This window comes from Panulirus ornatus, chromosome 11, assembly GCF_036320965.1.
Source record: "Panulirus ornatus isolate Po-2019 chromosome 11, ASM3632096v1, whole genome shotgun sequence".
Lineage (NCBI taxonomy): Eukaryota > Metazoa > Arthropoda > Malacostraca > Decapoda > Palinuridae > Panulirus > Panulirus ornatus.
In genome coordinates, this window is record NC_092234.1 from 6,918,612 (window position 1) to 6,937,224 (window position 18,613).

Here is an 18,613-nt window from a genome sequence, read left to right on the forward strand (position 1 = left end):
GTGATTTACATAATGAACAAGATGTGGACAGACCAAAGTTTGAATAACTTTCAAGAATAGCAGAAAGAAAGTAAAGTTTGAAAGATACAAATTAGCCCCTTCAGTTTTACTGAGACATGTAGGGTACATGCTATACCTAATTGTGAGTGGGGCTGTGTTCTATACCTTTTAAGATTGGGAGCAAGGGATGGTGTCCTTTTTATTACCATGCTTATTATGTTTTAGTTATAATTACCCAACCAGTATACATGAAACAGTTCTTGTGTTACCCAGGACCTTTCTGAAAGCTCCTGCAGCTGCATTACTTCTGATAGCAGGGAAATATAGACTGCTTTGAAGTAAGAAGTTCTTTGATGAGACTGTGCTCCCAATGATACACCCTTGGCAAAGCTAACTTTTCATTCTCAGTGAATTCTCGAGGAAGCGAAGTCCTGTAACACCTCATTACCATGTAAAATAGGGATATCAAAGTGTTGTGATAGGTAGACTGCATTCAGTCTTGTATTGCCTTTAGTCCTTGGCTGTTTTTTTGCCATGAGCTAGTCAGAATTTTGTGTTGGGTAGCTTATTAGTAACTGAAAAAGTTTGGTTGGATGAGGTTCTGTGAGTGGTGCTTTTCTGTAACTCATTGTATTGTGAAAGATCAACAGGCACATATTGTGCTAGAGTTACCCTCAGTCAGTTGCCTGTTAAGGGTGAGGCACTAATCACTAAGAAATGGCACTGGAGTTCACCAGGTATGGAGACTTTTTTGCCATGGGACCCTGTTGAGGGAATTCCTAGAGGGACAATGCATAAGTTGTGTATAGATACTAGATTGAATTCCATTTATCACCTATGGGAATACTGCCACAGGTAAAGTTAACTTTTGTCTTTTCCCCTTCGTAATTCCCCCTTGTGCATGCCCTCTGAGGCAACATACTCTTTGGTGCACTTATTTTGTACTGGAAACAAGGCTTCACATTTGATAACAAACTCTTCTGGCTATATTGTATTATTTAGCAAATGTTTTTACAATTTTCTTGAGTTTTCATTTCATCTCATGAAGGCATGGATATGGTCAGATATGTATTAGTTTCAGGAGGATTCTACTTGCTCTATCCTGTCTAGATTGTGGGAGAAGTTATACAAGATTTGGATGAAAAAATAAAAGTTATTTTCATGAAACTCTCATTCATGGTAGTTTCAGAGCTGATTGGTAATTGTATCCCACTTCGAAATCTTTTCATTTGATGGCCACAACTTGCATTCACAGATTTTATTAGTTAAGACCCAATAGTAAAGCTCAAAAGATTTTCTGTAGAACTGAACTTGTTTTTTTCCTCCCACATAAGTGAAGCTGTATCTGACTGTAACCATCAGGAAGAGATGTTAGAAAAGAATTAGGATTTTCTCTACATTCTTGCAAAAGGAGAAAGCAAAAATTAGGATCATATGGAAAGAAAAAGGAGAGTGAACAAAGAAGTGAAAGGTAGTACTCTTTAAAGGATAGAATGGATTTTGATATCAGTAGAACAATTCATTGGACATGGCAAGTCAGAAGAACCTTCAGGGTGGCAAAGAAAAATAATTTCTTTCTTTCCTTATTGTAGTTAGTAAGTTTGGCGATATGAAGCATTTGATTATAGATAGTTTGATGTACAAAGTACTTTAGGTCTAAGGGATGGAGAAAATAAAGAGAGAAAGATTTCAGGTTGCCAGGTACGTATATTTGAATTTACTAAAAGCAGTAATGCACCTATTGTACTTTGTTCACAGAAACATGAGCAGGGTATTACTAGGGTAGACAGGTGAATTTTTTTTGAGGGCATGGATATAAGTTTGGTGGGTGGATAATGAGTATGATAAGATTAAGAGGCAAGTTTAGTGAAGTGAAGAATGCAAGTGGTACTGAGTACTGAGGTGGTGTAGGACATGTAGAGAGATTCAACATGAAAAGGATTAGCCAGATGAGTGGAAGTAGGTGGGGAAAGACATAGGATGTGGTCATATGTTATAGAGGATTGATTAAGGGAGAAAATGAGACAGAGGGTTGTCAGTATTTAGCAAGGTACTGAGATACTCAAGTGTGTGGAGGAGATTTTTTTTCATTGACCAGCCCACTATTTAATAGGATGTTAAGACAGGATGAATATGATTTAGTAGAGATCAGCTTGTATATGAGTAAACTTACCATAGCATGTTTTGCACAAGGATGTGCTGCCACAATAATTTTCTTTACATTTTATTTGAAATTCGTGTCTTGCCTTATAGATTGAGGCTTGTCCCATATTTTGGAAAGTATTTGGGATATTAGTGTGTAAACTTGCATCTGTGGTGATATATATATATATATATATATATATATATATATATATATATATATTTTTTTTTTTTTTTTTTTTATACTTTGTCGCTGTCTCCCGCGTTTGCGAGGTAGCGCAAGGAAACAGACGAAAGAAGTGGCCCAACCCCCCCCCCATACACATGTATATACATACGTCCACACACGCAAATATACATACCTACACAGCTTTCCATGGTTTACCCCAGATGCTTCACATGCCTTGATTCAATCCACTGACAGCACGTCAACCCCGGTATACCACATCGCTCCAATTCACTCTATTCCTTGCCCTCCTTTCACCCTCCTGCATGTTCAGGCCCCGATCACACAAAATCTTTTTCACTCCATCTTTCCACCTCCAATTTGGTCTCCCTCTTCTCCTTGCTCCCTCCACCTCCGACACATATATCCTCTTGGTCAATCTTTCCTCACTCATCCTCTCCATGTGCCCAAACCACTTCAAAACACCCTCTTCTGCTCTCTCAACCACGCTCTTTTTATTTCCACACATCTCTCTTACCCTTACGTTACTCACTCGATCAAACCACCTCACACCACACATTGTCCTCAAACATCTCATTTCCAACACATCCATCCTCCTGCGCACAACTCTATCCATAGCCCACGCCTCGCAACCATACAACATTGTTGGAACCACTATTCCTTCAAACATACCCATTTTTGCTTTCCGAGATAATGTTCTCGACTTCCACACATTCTTCAAGGCCCCCAGAATTTTCGCCCCCTCCCCCACCCTATGATCCACTTCCGCTTCCATGGTTCCATCCGCTGCCAGATCCACTCCCAGATATCTAAAACACTTCACTTCCTCCAGTTTTTCTCCATTCAAACTCACCTCCCAATTGACTTGACCCTCAACCCTACTGTACCTAATAACCTTGCTCTTATTCACATTAACTCTTAACTTTCTTCTTCCATACACTTTACCAAACTCAGTCACCAGCTTCTGCAGTTTCTCACATGAATCAGCCACCAGCGCTGTATCATCAGCGAACAACAACTGACTCACTTCCCAAGCTCTCTCATATATATGTGGATCAGGTGTTTGCTCTGAAGAATGTATGTGAGAAATACTTAGAAAAGCAAATGGATTTGTATGTAGCATTTATGGATCTGGAGAAGGCATATGATAGAGTTGATAGAGATGCCCTGTGGAAGGTATTAAGAATATATGGTGTGGGAGGCAAGTTGTTAGAAGCAGTGAAAAGTTTTTATCGAGGATGTAAGGCATGTGTACGTGTAGGAAGAGAGGAAAGTGATTGGTTCTCAGTGAATGTAGGTTTGCGGCAGGGGTGTGTGATGTCTCCATGGTTGTTTAATTTGTTTATGGATGGGGTTGTTAGGGATTACCTCCCTAACAACCCCATCCATAAACAAATGCAAGAGTTTTGGAAAGAGGGGCAAGTATGAAGTCTGTTGGGGATGAGAGAGCTTGGGAAGTGAGTCAGTTGTTGTTCGCTGATGATACAGCACTGGTGGCTGATTCATGTGAGAAACTGCAGAAGCTGGTGACTGAGTTTGGTAAAGTGTGTGAAAGAAGAAAGTTAAGAGTAAATGTGAATAAGAGCAAGGTTATTAGGTACATTAGGGTTGAGGGTCAATTCAATTGGGAGCTGAGTTTGAATGGAGAAAAACTGGAGGAAGTGAAGTGTTTTAGATATCTGGGAGTGGATCTGGCAGCGGATGGAACCATGGAAGCGGAAGTGGATCATAGGGTGGGGGAGGGGGCGAAAATTCTGGGAGCCTTGAAGAATGTGTGGAAGTCGAGAACATTATCTCGGAAAGCAAAAATGGGTATGTTTGAAGGAATAGTGGTTCCAACAATGTTGAATGGTTGTGAGGCGTGGACTATGGATAGAGTTGTGCGCAGGAGGATGGATGTGCTGGAAATGAGATGTTTGAGGACAATGTGTGGTGTGAGGTGGTTTGATCGAGTAAGTAACGTAAGGGTAAGAGAGATGTGTGGAAATAAAAAGAGCGTGGTTGAGAGAGCAGAAGAGGGTGTTTTGAAATGGTTTGGTCACATGGAGAGAATGAGTGAGGAAAGATTGACCAAGAGGATATATGTGTCGGAGGTGGAGGGAACGAGGAGAAGAGGGAGACCAAATTGGAGGTGGAAAGATGGAGTGAAAAAGATTTTGTGTGATCGGGGCCTGAACATGCAGGAGGGTGAAAGGAGGGCAAAGAATAGAGTGAATTGGAGCGATGTGGTGTACCGGGGTTGACGTGCTGTCAGTGGATTGAATCAAGGCATGTGTATGGGGGTGGGTTGGGCCATTTCTTTTGTCTGTTTCCTTGCGCTACCTTCGCAAACGCGGGAGACAGCGACAAAGCAAAAAAAAAAAAAAAAAAAAAAATATATATATATATATATATATATATATATATATATATATATATATATATATATATATATATATATTTTTTTTTTTTTTTTTTCATACATTCGCCATTTCCTGCATTCGTGAGGTAGTGTTAAGAACAGAGGACTGGGCCTTAGAGGGAATATCTTCACTTGGCCCTGTTCTCTGTGCCTACTTTTGGAAAAGGTGCTATATCTAGTTTTGGTTTCAAGCTCAAAATCTATAACAAATTCTCAACCAGTTCTTCATTTTTATGTTAATGTTCATGATAAACACCTCTGGTATCTCCTTAGGCTTGTTCTCTTGTCATGGTTTTGGAGTAGTGCATTGCTTTGAAAACTATTTGATATAAATTTGACATTGTGAGTTTGGTAGAGCTGACAGAGGGTCATATGCTGTGGAATACTGTGATGGTCTTTTTGTTATGAATATTTAATGGGCTGGCTACAACAAGAGGTTACCATATCGTTAAGTGGGGAGAGAGAATTGAGCCTTTAATTTTGACCATTCTTTACCTCTTTTCATAAGCAAATACATAACTACATTCCTTATGGTAGATTGATTTAAAGTTTGTGGCGGGTATAGACAAAGAAATGGGAATATGTTTTAATATGCTATCATGAAAGCATTTTAGTATTACAGTTGTGCCAAATTTTTTCAGTTTTTTATAGTGCTTGTTGTGAATATTTCTGAGAAAATTGGTTACATTCTAATCATTAAAGAAGATTGGCTTATTGTTACAGAAATGAATAAAGATTTAAATGAGTTATTTAAATGCAGTAGCTGATCTGGCCTGTATTCTAAAAGATTCATTGGTATGCGTATGATATAATCTTGATATGCATATGATATAATCTCCATGTTCTGTGTATATTGGTGTGTATCTCTAGTTTCAGTTTTTTATCTAATTTTTTTCCATTTGAAATAAATATTCCAGTGTGTGTGATCTGTTACAAAATATTTTATGTAATTTTTGGTTTAGTGTTGGTTGCAGCAGAATGATATTTTCAAAAATATGATGGAGAAAATAAGATCATTTCATCATGGCTTAGTAAAGAATCCCTTAGTAGTGCTGTTTGATATTATAATAGCAATCGATTTTTAATATATTTATTTAGTGATCTTTGATTGAATGATGTACATAATTTGTAAATGAAATCAAATAATGTTGCAAGCTGCTGTGATGTAGCATGACTTTCTGCAGCTTTGATGAAAGCATTCTCATGTATACTGCATTGGTCCTGTAAGGTTTGTTCAGGAATGTCAGACCTTTCCTCTTTGCCTAGTGTGCTTAATTACTGTTTATAATTACTGTTTTTATTGACAGCCCCTCGATTTTAATGTAGGCCAGCCAGGCTGCTCCAGGTTTGTCACATTGATTAGGTGTTAGGCATGAAAAAGAGCTAATCTTGTGTGTGTCCTAGAGGGATCAGAGGGAACAGCCTGAATACATGAACTCATTTGCTCTAATGGGTGATGATAAACTAGTGTCATTCACCTAATGTGTGCAGAAGCATTGTTTTACGAGCTGCAGTAGTATGTTGCTTTAATTTGTTGGCTATTGTTACTAGCTTATGTGATATGCCTGAAGATAAGCTGCTACTTGAAGTTCAAATAATGATTTGTACATACCTAAGACAGATGATTTTAAATATCAAATTTTTATTTTATCACTGTCCCTGTTTTGTTTGCAGATAGAGTTATACATTAAAGATTATGATTGCATAAATTATTGATATATAGATTGAATTATTAGATAAGGGTAGATGGGAATGAAGTCTGTTAGGGAAAATGGTTGTTGTGTGATGTATCTCAGTTACTGTTGGAATCATATGTGTTTGTCTTATCAGTTTTGCCTAACAGATGAAACTTGAGATCATTTATTGACTTTAAGGTGATTTACACATATGTAAGGTGAATTCATGTAAAAATAAGGCAAAATTTAGAACCTGATAAACAATAAGAATAACTGGCCAGCTCTGTTTTCTAAAAGCAAAGTGTTGAAATTAAGTACTGGGAATCCCCAACTAACAAAGGAGTTACATTCCTTGACCCAGTTTGTAACATTAATTGTTCTTATGTTGGAAAACTGAAAGGAAATAATGCCATAACTGCCATGATAATGTAGTGAATATTGTATTCTGAAATACAGTTGATAAAACATTATATGAAGCAACATTTGATGAAAAGAATGCAGATTTAAATATATCCATAGTTCATAAGTATGAGTGATCATTTGTATGTTGGACAAAGAATTATATAGCATTTTAGGAGCCCATTTGTAAGCATGGGTGTATGTAGGTTGGATGTTTGTAAGTCAGGGACTTCTAATACAGGATGGTGAGATATCCTGTTTTTATTAGGGATAGGAGTGTTGCCTTTGTTGCTAAAATTCATAAGGGGCAGAGTATGATGCATCTGGTCTAAAGGTGGATGAATGTGATTTAGATAATGAAGATGAAAAAAAAGTCACTTATTTTTGATACATTCACATAGATACAGCATATCACTTCCATTGTTTACATTATAGAGGGTATACAGTTTTCCTTCTGGATTGCAAGTAGCATTTTTAATATCCTATGTCTGTTGATTTGTAATTCTCATATTTTTATGTTTTGATGAATATTTATCTAAGCTTTTGGTTCATGTTAGAACAGGAAAGAGGAGACATAGGTAGCATCATAAACATTTGTTTTTAAAACCTGATATGTTAGAACAGGAAAGTGGAGATATAGGTAGAATACTTAAAGTCCATGTTTTTAAAACCTGTAAACTCTCAAAACCCATGATCCAGAGGATTCAGGCATGTTCCCAACTTGGAGCATAGGTTTTCACTGAGTGAATTCATTAAATGTTTATTTATTGTTTTATATAGTAGCTTCATGAAGATAGAAGGAACTCCTGAGACAGAAAGTAAGTGATTATAGTACCATATATATTTAAATGTATAGCAAACAAACACCATACAGAACCTGCATTACATATACAAAACACTTTTTAAGGTTATGATATGTTCAGAATACAGTCTAGCCCTATTTCTTAAATCCTAGAGATGAAAAATTTGGACTTTGCTTGATCCTAAGGATTAACGATTTTTGATATTCCACTTGTAATAAAAGATTTGATATACAGTATGATAATTCCACATTGAAGTGTCACTGGACTCTGCTTGCTTGTGGTTACACTGCTAACAAGAATGACCTATCAAGGAACTTCTCACTCCAAAGGAGTCTATAATGTTTCTGCTGCTGATTGGAGTGCAGCTTGACTGAGCTAAATGCAAATGACAGAATGTGAAGATGAGGGTACAGTGGAGAGGAGCATAGTGAATCTAATGTAGTGATGATATGGGTATAATGAAGATGAGAAGGCATTGAAGAAGAGCTTGGTGACCAAGCTTAGTGAAGAAACAGATATTTTGAAGATGAGGATGAAGTGTAGGATATATTGAACCTAGCTTAGTGAAAATAAGGGTTTTGTGAAGATGAGGTTGTTGTGAAGAAGAGTATAGCAAATGTAGCTCAATGAAAATAAGACTGTTTTGAAGATGAAGGTGTACTTTAGGAGAGATTGATGAACTTAGTTCACTGGAACCAAGTATAGTGAAGATAAGGGGATGAGGGTGTAGTGAAGAAAAGAATAGTGAAGTAGGCTTAAGGGCTGCTGAAGGCTGGCTTTGAACCTAGCTTAATAAAACTAAGAGTATTGTGAAAATTAAGGTGTTTGTGAAGGTAAGGGTGTAATAAAGAAGAGTATAATGAACAAAGAATGATCCTAGCTGAGTGGAGATAAGGATGTAATGAGTGTAATGGGATAATGTAGATTAAGATGATGTTATGAAGATGAGGCTGTCGTGAAGATATGTGTATTAAGGACATCATTTAGTGAACATTAGAGTATATGGAAGATGTGATTTAATGAAGATGACCTTTCTGACCTGACCCTCAGAATTATTCAAACTGAGTTCAAAGACTGGTCACATCCTCTCTGGAGAAGCTATTACAGTAATGATGATAATAAAGATGATAGTGATGATAGCAATAATGATACTGATAATAATTATTTTTCTTTGATGTATGTGGTCAGCAAATTGTAGGTTATTGTTTCATTCTGATAATTAATGTGGAAGGTGTATTAGTCCTTTGGAGTGTGGATTCTACATGAATTATGATTTGTGACAAGAAGTGAAATAATTGAATCAGCATAGCAATCTCTCCCCAAGTATGAGGTATAATGCTAACTATGTTCTCCCATATCATTACTTATTGTCTTTCTCTTTTAATTGTTTTGCCGACTGCCCTCTGATTTGAATAGTAAACTGACCATCTTTTCCTTTTATTTATTAGGATGATGCCTGGGGTGATGCCACCACCCATGGGAGCGCCAAATGAAACCATCAACCCAGCGACACACCCGCCTCCATATCTCCAGTCGTACGACTCGATGAAGGTAAATATTTTCATCTGTAACTCAATTTCATTGATGATAAACGAATTAGCGATTATAATTTTGGTTTGTGATTTATTGTGAAGATCATGTGGTGAAACTTTGCAGAACCTGTTGAGACAGATGGAGGAATAATCAAGTTGTTTGTGGTGAAGGATGGGGTGTGATGGATGTATTTTAATCTTGTAGCTTTTAATGCTTTAAATGGATATATATTTTATTTTGATAGCCTTTTCTGCAGTGTCCATGTCCTTATAGTTGGACTGAAGAATATAGTCTTTAAAAGACCCCGTTAGCCTTCTTATTAAAATGTTTTCTTTGTTTCATCTTGTTGGTTAGGCTTTTGAACTTGTGGTTAATTTGTATTTGATACGGAGTGGTTTTCATAACATCATGAAGTTGTGATTCATTAGAGGACAGAATTATTAGTTTTCTCAGTAGGCTCCACACTAAGCCAAATGTCCATGGGAATGTCAAGATAGACCACAGACCAAGCTGTGTCTAGGTGCCACCAAGGTGGATCCTAAACCAAGCTAGGGTAAAGGGGGCTGGCAAAGTGGATCATAGACCTTGCCTGAGTCTAGGTGCCACTAATGTGAATACCAGACCAAGCTGGGGTTAAGGGGGCTGCCGAGTTTATTGTCAGACTAGATGGAGGGCCCAGAAGTTACCAAGGTGTACCCTAGAACTGGGCGGAGGGTCCAGAGGTAACTGAAGGGGACACCAGACCAGGCTGGGTTCAGGGGACCATGAAGATGACTTAGCTGGGTGGGGGACCGTTCTTTTGACAACTATACAATTGTAAGATTCTCATTCACCATATATATATATGAGATGGTTTGATCGAGTAAGTAATGAAAGGGTAAGAGAGATGTGTGGTAATAAAAAGAGTGTGGTTGAGAGAGCAGAAGAGGGTGTATTGAAATAGTTTGGTCACATGGAGAGAATGAGTGAGGAAAGATTGACAAAGAGGATATATGTGTCAGAGGTGGGACACCAAATTGGGGATGGAAGGATGGAGTGAAAAAGATTTTGAGCGATCAGGGCCTGAACATGCAGGAGGGTGAAAGGCATGCAAGGAATAGAGTGAATTGGAACGATGTGGTATTCCGGGGTCGACGTGCTGTCAGTGGATTGAACCAGGGCATGTGAAGCGTGTAGGGTAAACCATGGAAGGTTTTGTGGGGCCTGGATATGGAAAGGGAGCTGTGGTTTCGGTGCTTTGTACATGAAAGCTAGAGACTATGAACGTATGTGACCTTTGTTGTCCTTTCGTAGCGCCACCTCGCTCGCTTGCGGGGAGAGGGCGTTGTAATTTCATGTGTGGTGGGGTGGCGACGGGAATGAATAAAGGCAGCAAGTTGAATTATGTACATGTGTATATATGTATATGTCTGTGTATGTATATATATGTATACGTTGAAATGTATAAGTATGTATATGTGCGTGTGTGGACGTGTATGCATATACATGTGTATGTGGGTGGGTTGGGCCATTCTTTCTTCTGTTTCCGTGCGCTACTTTGCTAACGCGGGAGACAGCGACAAAGTATGATGAATGTATATATATATATATATATATATATATATATATATATATATATATATATATATATATTACACACACATACACACTCGCGCGCCAGAGGTCTATAGCCAGTAACAGACGTAGAAAGGCCACATTCGCTCAGAACCATTCTCTAGTTGTCATGTGTAATGCACCAAAACCACACACACACACACACACACACACACACACACACACACACACACACACACACTTCTGCAAGTGATCTTGTTAATTCCTGTCGTCGAGGATGGTCTTATCAATGTAAATAGGAAACATTGACCAGAATTCCGAGCATCGCATTTATAGTCTTCGTGACCAATCGTCTTGTCCATTTCAATTTGGAGGGAAGCGAAAGTATGCGAGAGTATAATAGTTTCCCGGTGATTCCGGCGTGAAGGTGATCGGTTTAAGATGAGTCATTTGAGAGGGTAATAGACCAGGGTCAGGAGGTGAAAGTGAACTGGTCGGGGACGAAGGAGGGCGGGAGATGTTGGTTCCTGTTGATGAGCCGATCCCGACCCGAGATACTCTTGACCCTCCTGACCCGCGCATCCCGTTGCCTCTTTGTTCCTACCCCTAGCAGTCTACCTATCGTTCATATCTCGCCTGCCTTCCTTATTGTACTATCGTGGCCTCCTCTGTGTCCTCGTCTCAGCCAGCAATGTATGCCACGCCCTTATTAGTGTGCAAGGAGTGTAGATGCAGGTGTGGACCAGCCAATCTGTAATGTATGGCACACCCCTTACAGTTAATGTAGAGGACATAGATACATACGTTAATCAATCTGTGAAATAAGGAAGACTCAGATATTGTACAGGATGTCAATACATTTGTTAGCCAAAAAAGCTGGAATGTATCACAACACACCCTTACAGCTCTTGTAACACCCTTACAGGTCTTGTAGATGTCAATATAGGTGTGAACCGAGCAACCTGTCATGTATGGCACACCCTTACAGTTAGTTTAGGGGATGTAAACAAAGATGTTAACCGAGGCGCATAAGTGTGAGGGGTCATCAAAGGGTGTCAACCAACCAACCAACCGTCGCAAGTCTTGTCGTTCTGGGCGGTGTAGCCGCGTGATGATGCCTGTGATACGGCTCTGCCGTGTTTACGTCCTTGTTACGTAGCCCCTCCCGTCTCCGTCTCACGAGTTGCGTGAGGCAGCTTGTGAAGACTCGCCCACTTATTCCCTCAGACACCTTCACATGGCGTCGTGTGGTCAGACCGAGAGGGAATGGAATACTTTCGTGGTCGTGTTGTCCCTGGGTGTCGTACGTGGAGGGTGGAGTGACCTGGGTAGTACATGGAGCAGATGGAGGAGGCTATCAGTTTATCGAGGAATGTTTGGAGCCTAATATCTGTGAATCGAACCCTCGCACCTGACACTAGATGCTCGCTGAGTAGCCTGTCCTCCCTCATTTGCTTCATCCAGTTTACTAGAATCCCCCAGATGAAAAGCTGTGCCTAGTATAGTGGCCGCATCCCTCACTGGGATCCTGCTACTTTTCCTGTGGCCAGTGTCCCTCCCTGGGAGCCTGCTGCCCCTCACTGTGGTCCGGATCCCTCCCTAGGAGTATACAGGCTTCCCTTTGGTCCGTGTTCCACCATTGGAACTTCCCCTATGGGCTGTAGTGTTGCAAGTCACGTTAGGTCGGTGTTGTGGGCCTCTATATGATGGCCGGAGGCGTGTGTACTAGTACGGCCGGCTAGAGGCCATGAGGTTACCCAGGTGCTGGAGGTGGGGTGTCCAGGCCTGTTTGCGGGGAGACGAAGGTGTACATGGGACCAGGTGTGGGTTAGAGGCCCCGCAAGGGGACTAGGCTGTGTGTGTGGAGGGAGGAGGGTTCGAGTGATGGGTGATAAGAGTTAAAGGAATGGGTTGTGAAATGGTGAGGAGGTATGAGGTTAGACGACGATGGCGTGCGACCTTGTAGCAGGTGACCCCGGAACTGTCTGCCTGACTGTTCGCCTGGCCAGCTGCCGCCAGCCTCACAGTACAGTGGGCCCGGAACCGCACGCCACTCCCAACCTCCTGTACACCCACCCGCCTACCTCGCCCGAACTCATGCTCCCTCCCCTGTGACAGCGTTTACGTTCTTAACGAACCAGTGGGTCAGGGGAGACAGCCTGTTGAAGTGTCTGGAACAGAGAAGTATAAAGCCTTATTGAACCGTTCGGATGGGCTACATTGTAGACAATAGCGCATTGAAAGATCTTGGTGGGGATTCGAAGAGCCAGGATATGCACACAAAGGACTGTTAAGACGTTCTGGAGGATTATACTGAGCCACGTAGCATACCGAGAACCCAGATGCTTATTGTGATGCACTGTAATACACTACAGAGTCTGTTGGATTTTATAGAATCACAAGGCTTATTGATATGTTGTGACCAGGTGTGGAAGGGAGTCATTCCGCTGTAGCGTTGTGAGACGCTAGGCTTGTATAGACGCCCGTGCCATTCTTCCCACGTGTTCCGCATTGTGGGTGATGCTCCCATAAGGTATAGGGAGGTAGCGCAGGCTTTTATAAAGCTGTAGGGAGGGTTTTGTATCGTCATGTATCAGTCTCATCCAAGGGCCTCTATCATGACTGGATGCATTGTATGGTAAGAGATGGACCAGTGATTATTTTACTGATTGATAGTGAAGCAGGGAGGGACCCGGCAGTGTAGAGTGTGGTGGTGAGGTGTAGCAGGGTGGGATTTGGCATTGTAGAATGTACTGGAGGGTGTGTGGTGAGGTTTGGGAGGGGGTGGGACTTAGCAGTGAAGAGTGTGGTGAAGGGTGGGTGGTGAGGTGCAGGAGGGTGGGAGAGAACAGCATGGAGTGTGGTGGAGGGGTATAGTGGTGAGGTACAGCAGGATGGGTCATGGGGGTGTAGAGTGTGTTGGTGAGTGCCAGTGTTGAGGAGGGGGATTGGTGTGTGCTGGCATAATACAGCCATCATGGTTCATGAGGCCACGTGCAGTCAGTCCCGTCTTGCCCGCACACCCGCACACCATGGCTTCTTCTCTTGCCTCATCGTGCCCATCTTCTCTCATTGTTGGCTCCACCCCGGATCTCCAGCTGTAGAACAGCCATACCACCACCACTACCACCAACCAGTGACACCAACACTACCACCGGTAGCACCAACGCTACCACCAGTAGCACCAACACTACCACCAGTAACATCTGAGTCAGATTGGATGGACGTAATAAGTGGAGTGTCACGGGGATCAGTCTTAAGTTATCCGTTGGCCTTCACACTCTCACCACTTTAAGCTCCCAGTTTCTGATCTATCTTGCTGTCAAGAGTCTCGAAAAGGACTCGCTGGTCTGTTGTCGTGTGCAGGCCTTTCGAGCGCGCTTACAGAAGCCAGGCATTCATTGATGCCTGTGGGGTCTTATTCGTCGTGCTCAGGGGTTAGTATCCGCGTGCTTAAGGGTCGTACCGTCATGATCGAGGGTAGCACCGTCGTGCTCAAAGGTTCTACTGTCATACTTTAAGGGTCGTACCTCGTATTCAATGGGTTGAATTTGTTTGTTGACGTCTGCTGGCATACCTTCACGACAGTCAGATTTTCTTCCGTAGGCCTAATATCTGTTTTTTTTTTTTTTTTCTGTGGAATGCGATTACTTCTGTAAACATTGGCCAAGTAACCTTGATGGTGTCCGTTTGCAGGGGTTACGGTGAAGTATTTATGATTTTGACGGAAATGACGTAAAATATGGTGTTTTAAGAGAACTTGTGGCGACGTTTGGGGCATCTGTTGACGTCACTTCCCAGCGACCCTGACACATTTTCTTTGTTAACATGAAGTTGTAAATAAACCATGACACATTTTCTCTGTTAACATGAAGCTGTAAATAAAGCCTTCGTAGAAAATGGGTCTTGTGTTTCATCATGGGAAGGGCACAGTGCTAATTCGCTGTAAGAACATTGTAACCTCCATCAATTGAAATCTTTAGCCTTGAAATTTTAGACAAATATAGATATTAGAACTTAAAGAAAAAAAAAACTACCATTCGCCTTATTTGTATATGATTGTGAGTCAGTCGCGCTATACATAGCGGTTCTCAGTTGTAAGATAACTATACATAGCGGTTCTCAGTTGTAAGATAACTATACATAGCGGTTCTCAGTTGTAAGATAACGTTAGCCTTACATTGCAAAGGCTATGGTTACTCGTGCGATGAATAGATGGGTCGATTGGCTCCGTTTATAGGTCGTGCCGGATAAATGACACTGGTTTGGTTGGTTATATGGGCTGTGGGACTATCACTGAGCTGCCTGGGTCGTAGAAGCCCTCAGCGTTAAGTTATTATTATTGCCATCAGTCGCACAGTCCTGATCACATTCAGATTCTCTCTCACACACACACACACACACACACACACACACACACACACACACACACACCCATATATATATATATATATATATATATATATATATATATATATATATATATATATATATATATATATATATATGCAAAATCAGTAAATAAGTTTTAAAGCAAGAGAAAGAGAGAGAGAGAGAGAGAGAGAGAGAGAGAGAGAGAGAGAGAGAGAGAGAGAGAGAGAGAGAGAGAGACTACTGACCCGTCTGGTTTGTGCTTGTATCCGTGGACTGAATGCTTAGGGGACTCACAGCCCCGCCTTTGAAACTAGACTCCTATTTACACAAATTTTTACAATAACGGCGCAACTGTCCCGTCTCCATCTGTTGAGATTAGGAATTTTGAGAGACGATTACCCTCCAGTAGATGACCTCATCATAGACCACAAGGGCTTGTGTTACTCGGTCTCCCTATATGGTCTCTAAGTTTCTCTGGTTCCTATATTTTCACGTCCAGGCCGTAGCTTGTTGGCTGTTTGAAGTGATGTGAGGTCCCACGTGAAGAGTTGAGGAGATGGTCTGAGGTGTCGGGTGGGGTATGTGTGTGTGTGTGTGTGTGTGTGTGTGTGTGGGATGGGAGGAGGCTTGCGTAGGTTGTTCCCCTTCGAGTCGTTGGGTAACGGAGTGTCTGGTCGTGTTCTTTTGCCCTAGTTCCTCCCTCCCTCCCTCGGGTTTTGAGTATCGCATACCTGCTTCGCCAGATCATCCAACCCACCCCACCTCCCCAAGCACAGAGAAAGATTCATGGCCTCACTTGATGCTCACCTGTTATGCTTTTTTACCCATAATTTTTGTATTTCTGTGGATAATGAATGTTTATAGTCCGAGTGATGGTGTCAGTTGACGCGATTGTATCTTTCTTTTCCCCTCCTCCCGCAGGTAAGTCTGGACGGCCCGTGTAACTTGCAGGACCAGCAGCACCCGCCTAGCCTCGCCCGTCCTCGAGTGACATCCACACGGACGGTGAGTGTTATGTTAACACACCCTCCCCTCCCCACCCTCCATCTCTCCCTCCACCCCATGCCCTCCCACTTTTCCCCTCCCTTACCCACCACCGAAAGGTTTGAATCCCACCGTACCCCATAAGTCACGACGGTACGATCCTCGAGAGCAACGGTACAGCCTTGAGAGCAGACGACGGTACGACCCTTCGCTTACGATGGACTACTTGGTCCTTGACGCCCGACATGGAAGGCGTTAGGCTGTCTTATGCCCAAGGGTCGTTATCGTCGTGCGCCCCAGGGTCCTTACCCCCGTGCATTAATGGATCGTATTGTCGTGGTTCCTGATGGGGTTAAGTTACCCCTGGACCATATTGTTCGCGCCTTGCCCCAGGCGTCGCTTGACTGGGGGCGCGTGAAGGCACAGTAATTCTCCAAGATGAAGGACAGAGATGAATTTCACAATGATTTTGTTGGCCACAGAGTGTACTCCAGTGTCCCTGCGGGTTGGAGGTTAACACAGTGTACGTTGTCTTGGTGTTGTCTTGGTGTACAGTCGTTTGGTGTGTGGTTGTTTGTGTGTGTGTGTGTTGTATGTGTGTGTGTGTGTGTGTGTGTGTGTGTGTGTGGGAGGGCGTGGGACTGTGATGTGTGGCCGTGGTGTCTTGCAGGGAGGAAAAACTGGTGGTCTGATGCATGTACACCGTCCTACATACGCTGGACGTACAGGTCGAACATGTACAGCTTCCTACGCACATTGGATGTGTACGTACGTACACTGGCCTTCGTATGCTCGATTTGCCTGTACAGCTTCCCACGTATGCTAGATGTACGTGTACAGCGTCCTCCAAACACTGGGTGCACATGTACACCGTCCCACATACTGTGGATGTATATGCGAAGCATACTTCATATACTTGAATGTACATGTACATAGTCGTTCTCACTCTGGGTGTACATGCATACAGTCCCCTATACACTGGTTGTACCTGGGTGTACATGCATACAGTCCCCTATACACTGGTTGTACCTGAGTGTGCATGCATACAGTCCCCTATAAACTGGTTGTACCTGGGTGTACATGCATACAGTCCCCTATACACTGGTTGTACCTATGTAGCAGGCTACATACTTCGGATGTACTTGTACAACGTTTTGCATACTCTGGCTGTACATGCACAACATCCTACTTGCTCTAGATGTACATCTGCAGCATTCTCTATACCGTGGATGTACGTGTGGTGCGTCTTGCACTCTATGCATCTACGTACATGTACACCATCCTGCATGATCTGTATGTACATGCACACCGTCTTGCGTACGTTGTGTGTACATGTACAGTGACGTGTATATGCTGGATGTGCACGTGCTGGGGATAAGTCATGTACCCCTCGGAATGTGAAGGTTGTTTAATGCTGTCATGTTCAGGGATAGTAGCCGCCGTACCGAAGGGTCGTACCGTCGTGATCAGCAGTCGTACCGTGGTGTTCAAAGGTCGTGCCGTGGTGATTAGCAGTCGTACCGTCGTGATCAGCAGTCATAGCTTCGTGTTCAAGGGTCGTACCGTTGTGATCAACAGTCGCACCGTCGTGTTCAGGGGTCGCACCGTCGTGATCAACAGTCGCACCGTCGTGTTCAGGTGTCGTACCGTTGTGATCATCAGTCGCACCGTCGTGTTCAGGGGTCACACTGTCGTGTTCAAGCGGTCAAGAAGACGATAACTCCAAATATAGGTCGCAGAGACACTCCTGATTTGACCAAACGTAATGTGACCGGGGGAACTTGCGTGTCGCCACGCAAACCTTCGCCAGATTAATGTTCTGAGCTCAGATTATTATCATTATTATAGCTATTATAGTTATTATTGTCGAGAGGTCTTTTAATGAGACGGTATACAAAGGCACGTTAATTAATCAGCCGGAAAAAGACGACATTCAGGTCGGACACGTTTGGTTCGGTGTAGAAATGTGGTGGTTCTTCTGTGTAAGTCTGGGGGGCCAGAAACCCTTTGCCGTTAAAGTCTGTTTTTGGTCATGGAAGGTCTGGCATGCTTGGCTCTCCTGATGAATATTGCATTTAGAAAACGAGAGACAGCCCCAGGGATGTGACAGGGTGATTAGCCCAGACCCGGGGAGTTCAGGAGGGTCCCGTGCCGGTGTGGGGTGGGTATGTGAGTACGGGATGGGTAAAGCTTGTACGTGGTGGGGTTCACTCATTCTGAAGTGGGGTGTGGGTGGGTTACCCGAGTAAGCCTGTACGTGGGTGAGGTCGTTCATGCAGAGATGGGAGCGCCAATCATGGCTTAGTGTTGACGGTGATTAGCACTGGTTGTGTTGGTGATGGTTGGTTGTGGGGGGGAGCCCCAGCCATGTGCCCCACACGCCATGTGTCCCACAGTATACTGTTATCCTGCCGCAGTTTCCGTTGGTGTCGTCTTCTGGCGTGTGTCACGTGTGCCTCACGCCTCAGTCCAGCACGGAGTACTTCAAGGTTGCCTTGATGGTCTTCTTCGGGCACGTAATTGTGAGGTCATCTGTACCAAAAAATCCCAAGAGAACTAC

General features: G+C 42.7%; 1 protein-coding gene across 12 annotated transcripts in view; it reads left to right on the plus strand.

The window, feature by feature from the left end:
- Positions 1-18,613, plus strand: part of LOC139751258 (WD repeat-containing protein 47) — a 184,781-nt gene that overhangs the window by 72,807 nt on the left and 93,361 nt on the right. For 11 of the 12 annotated variants that reach the window (XM_071666536.1, XM_071666538.1, XM_071666533.1 and 8 more), the window contains 2 exons: positions 9,057-9,159; positions 15,991-16,074. In XM_071666536.1, coding sequence (XP_071522637.1) covers positions 9,057-9,159; positions 15,991-16,074 — 187 coding nt within the window. The remainder of the gene's footprint in view (positions 1-9,056; positions 9,160-15,990; positions 16,075-18,613) is intronic. The other variant, XM_071666543.1, reaches the window with a different exon arrangement.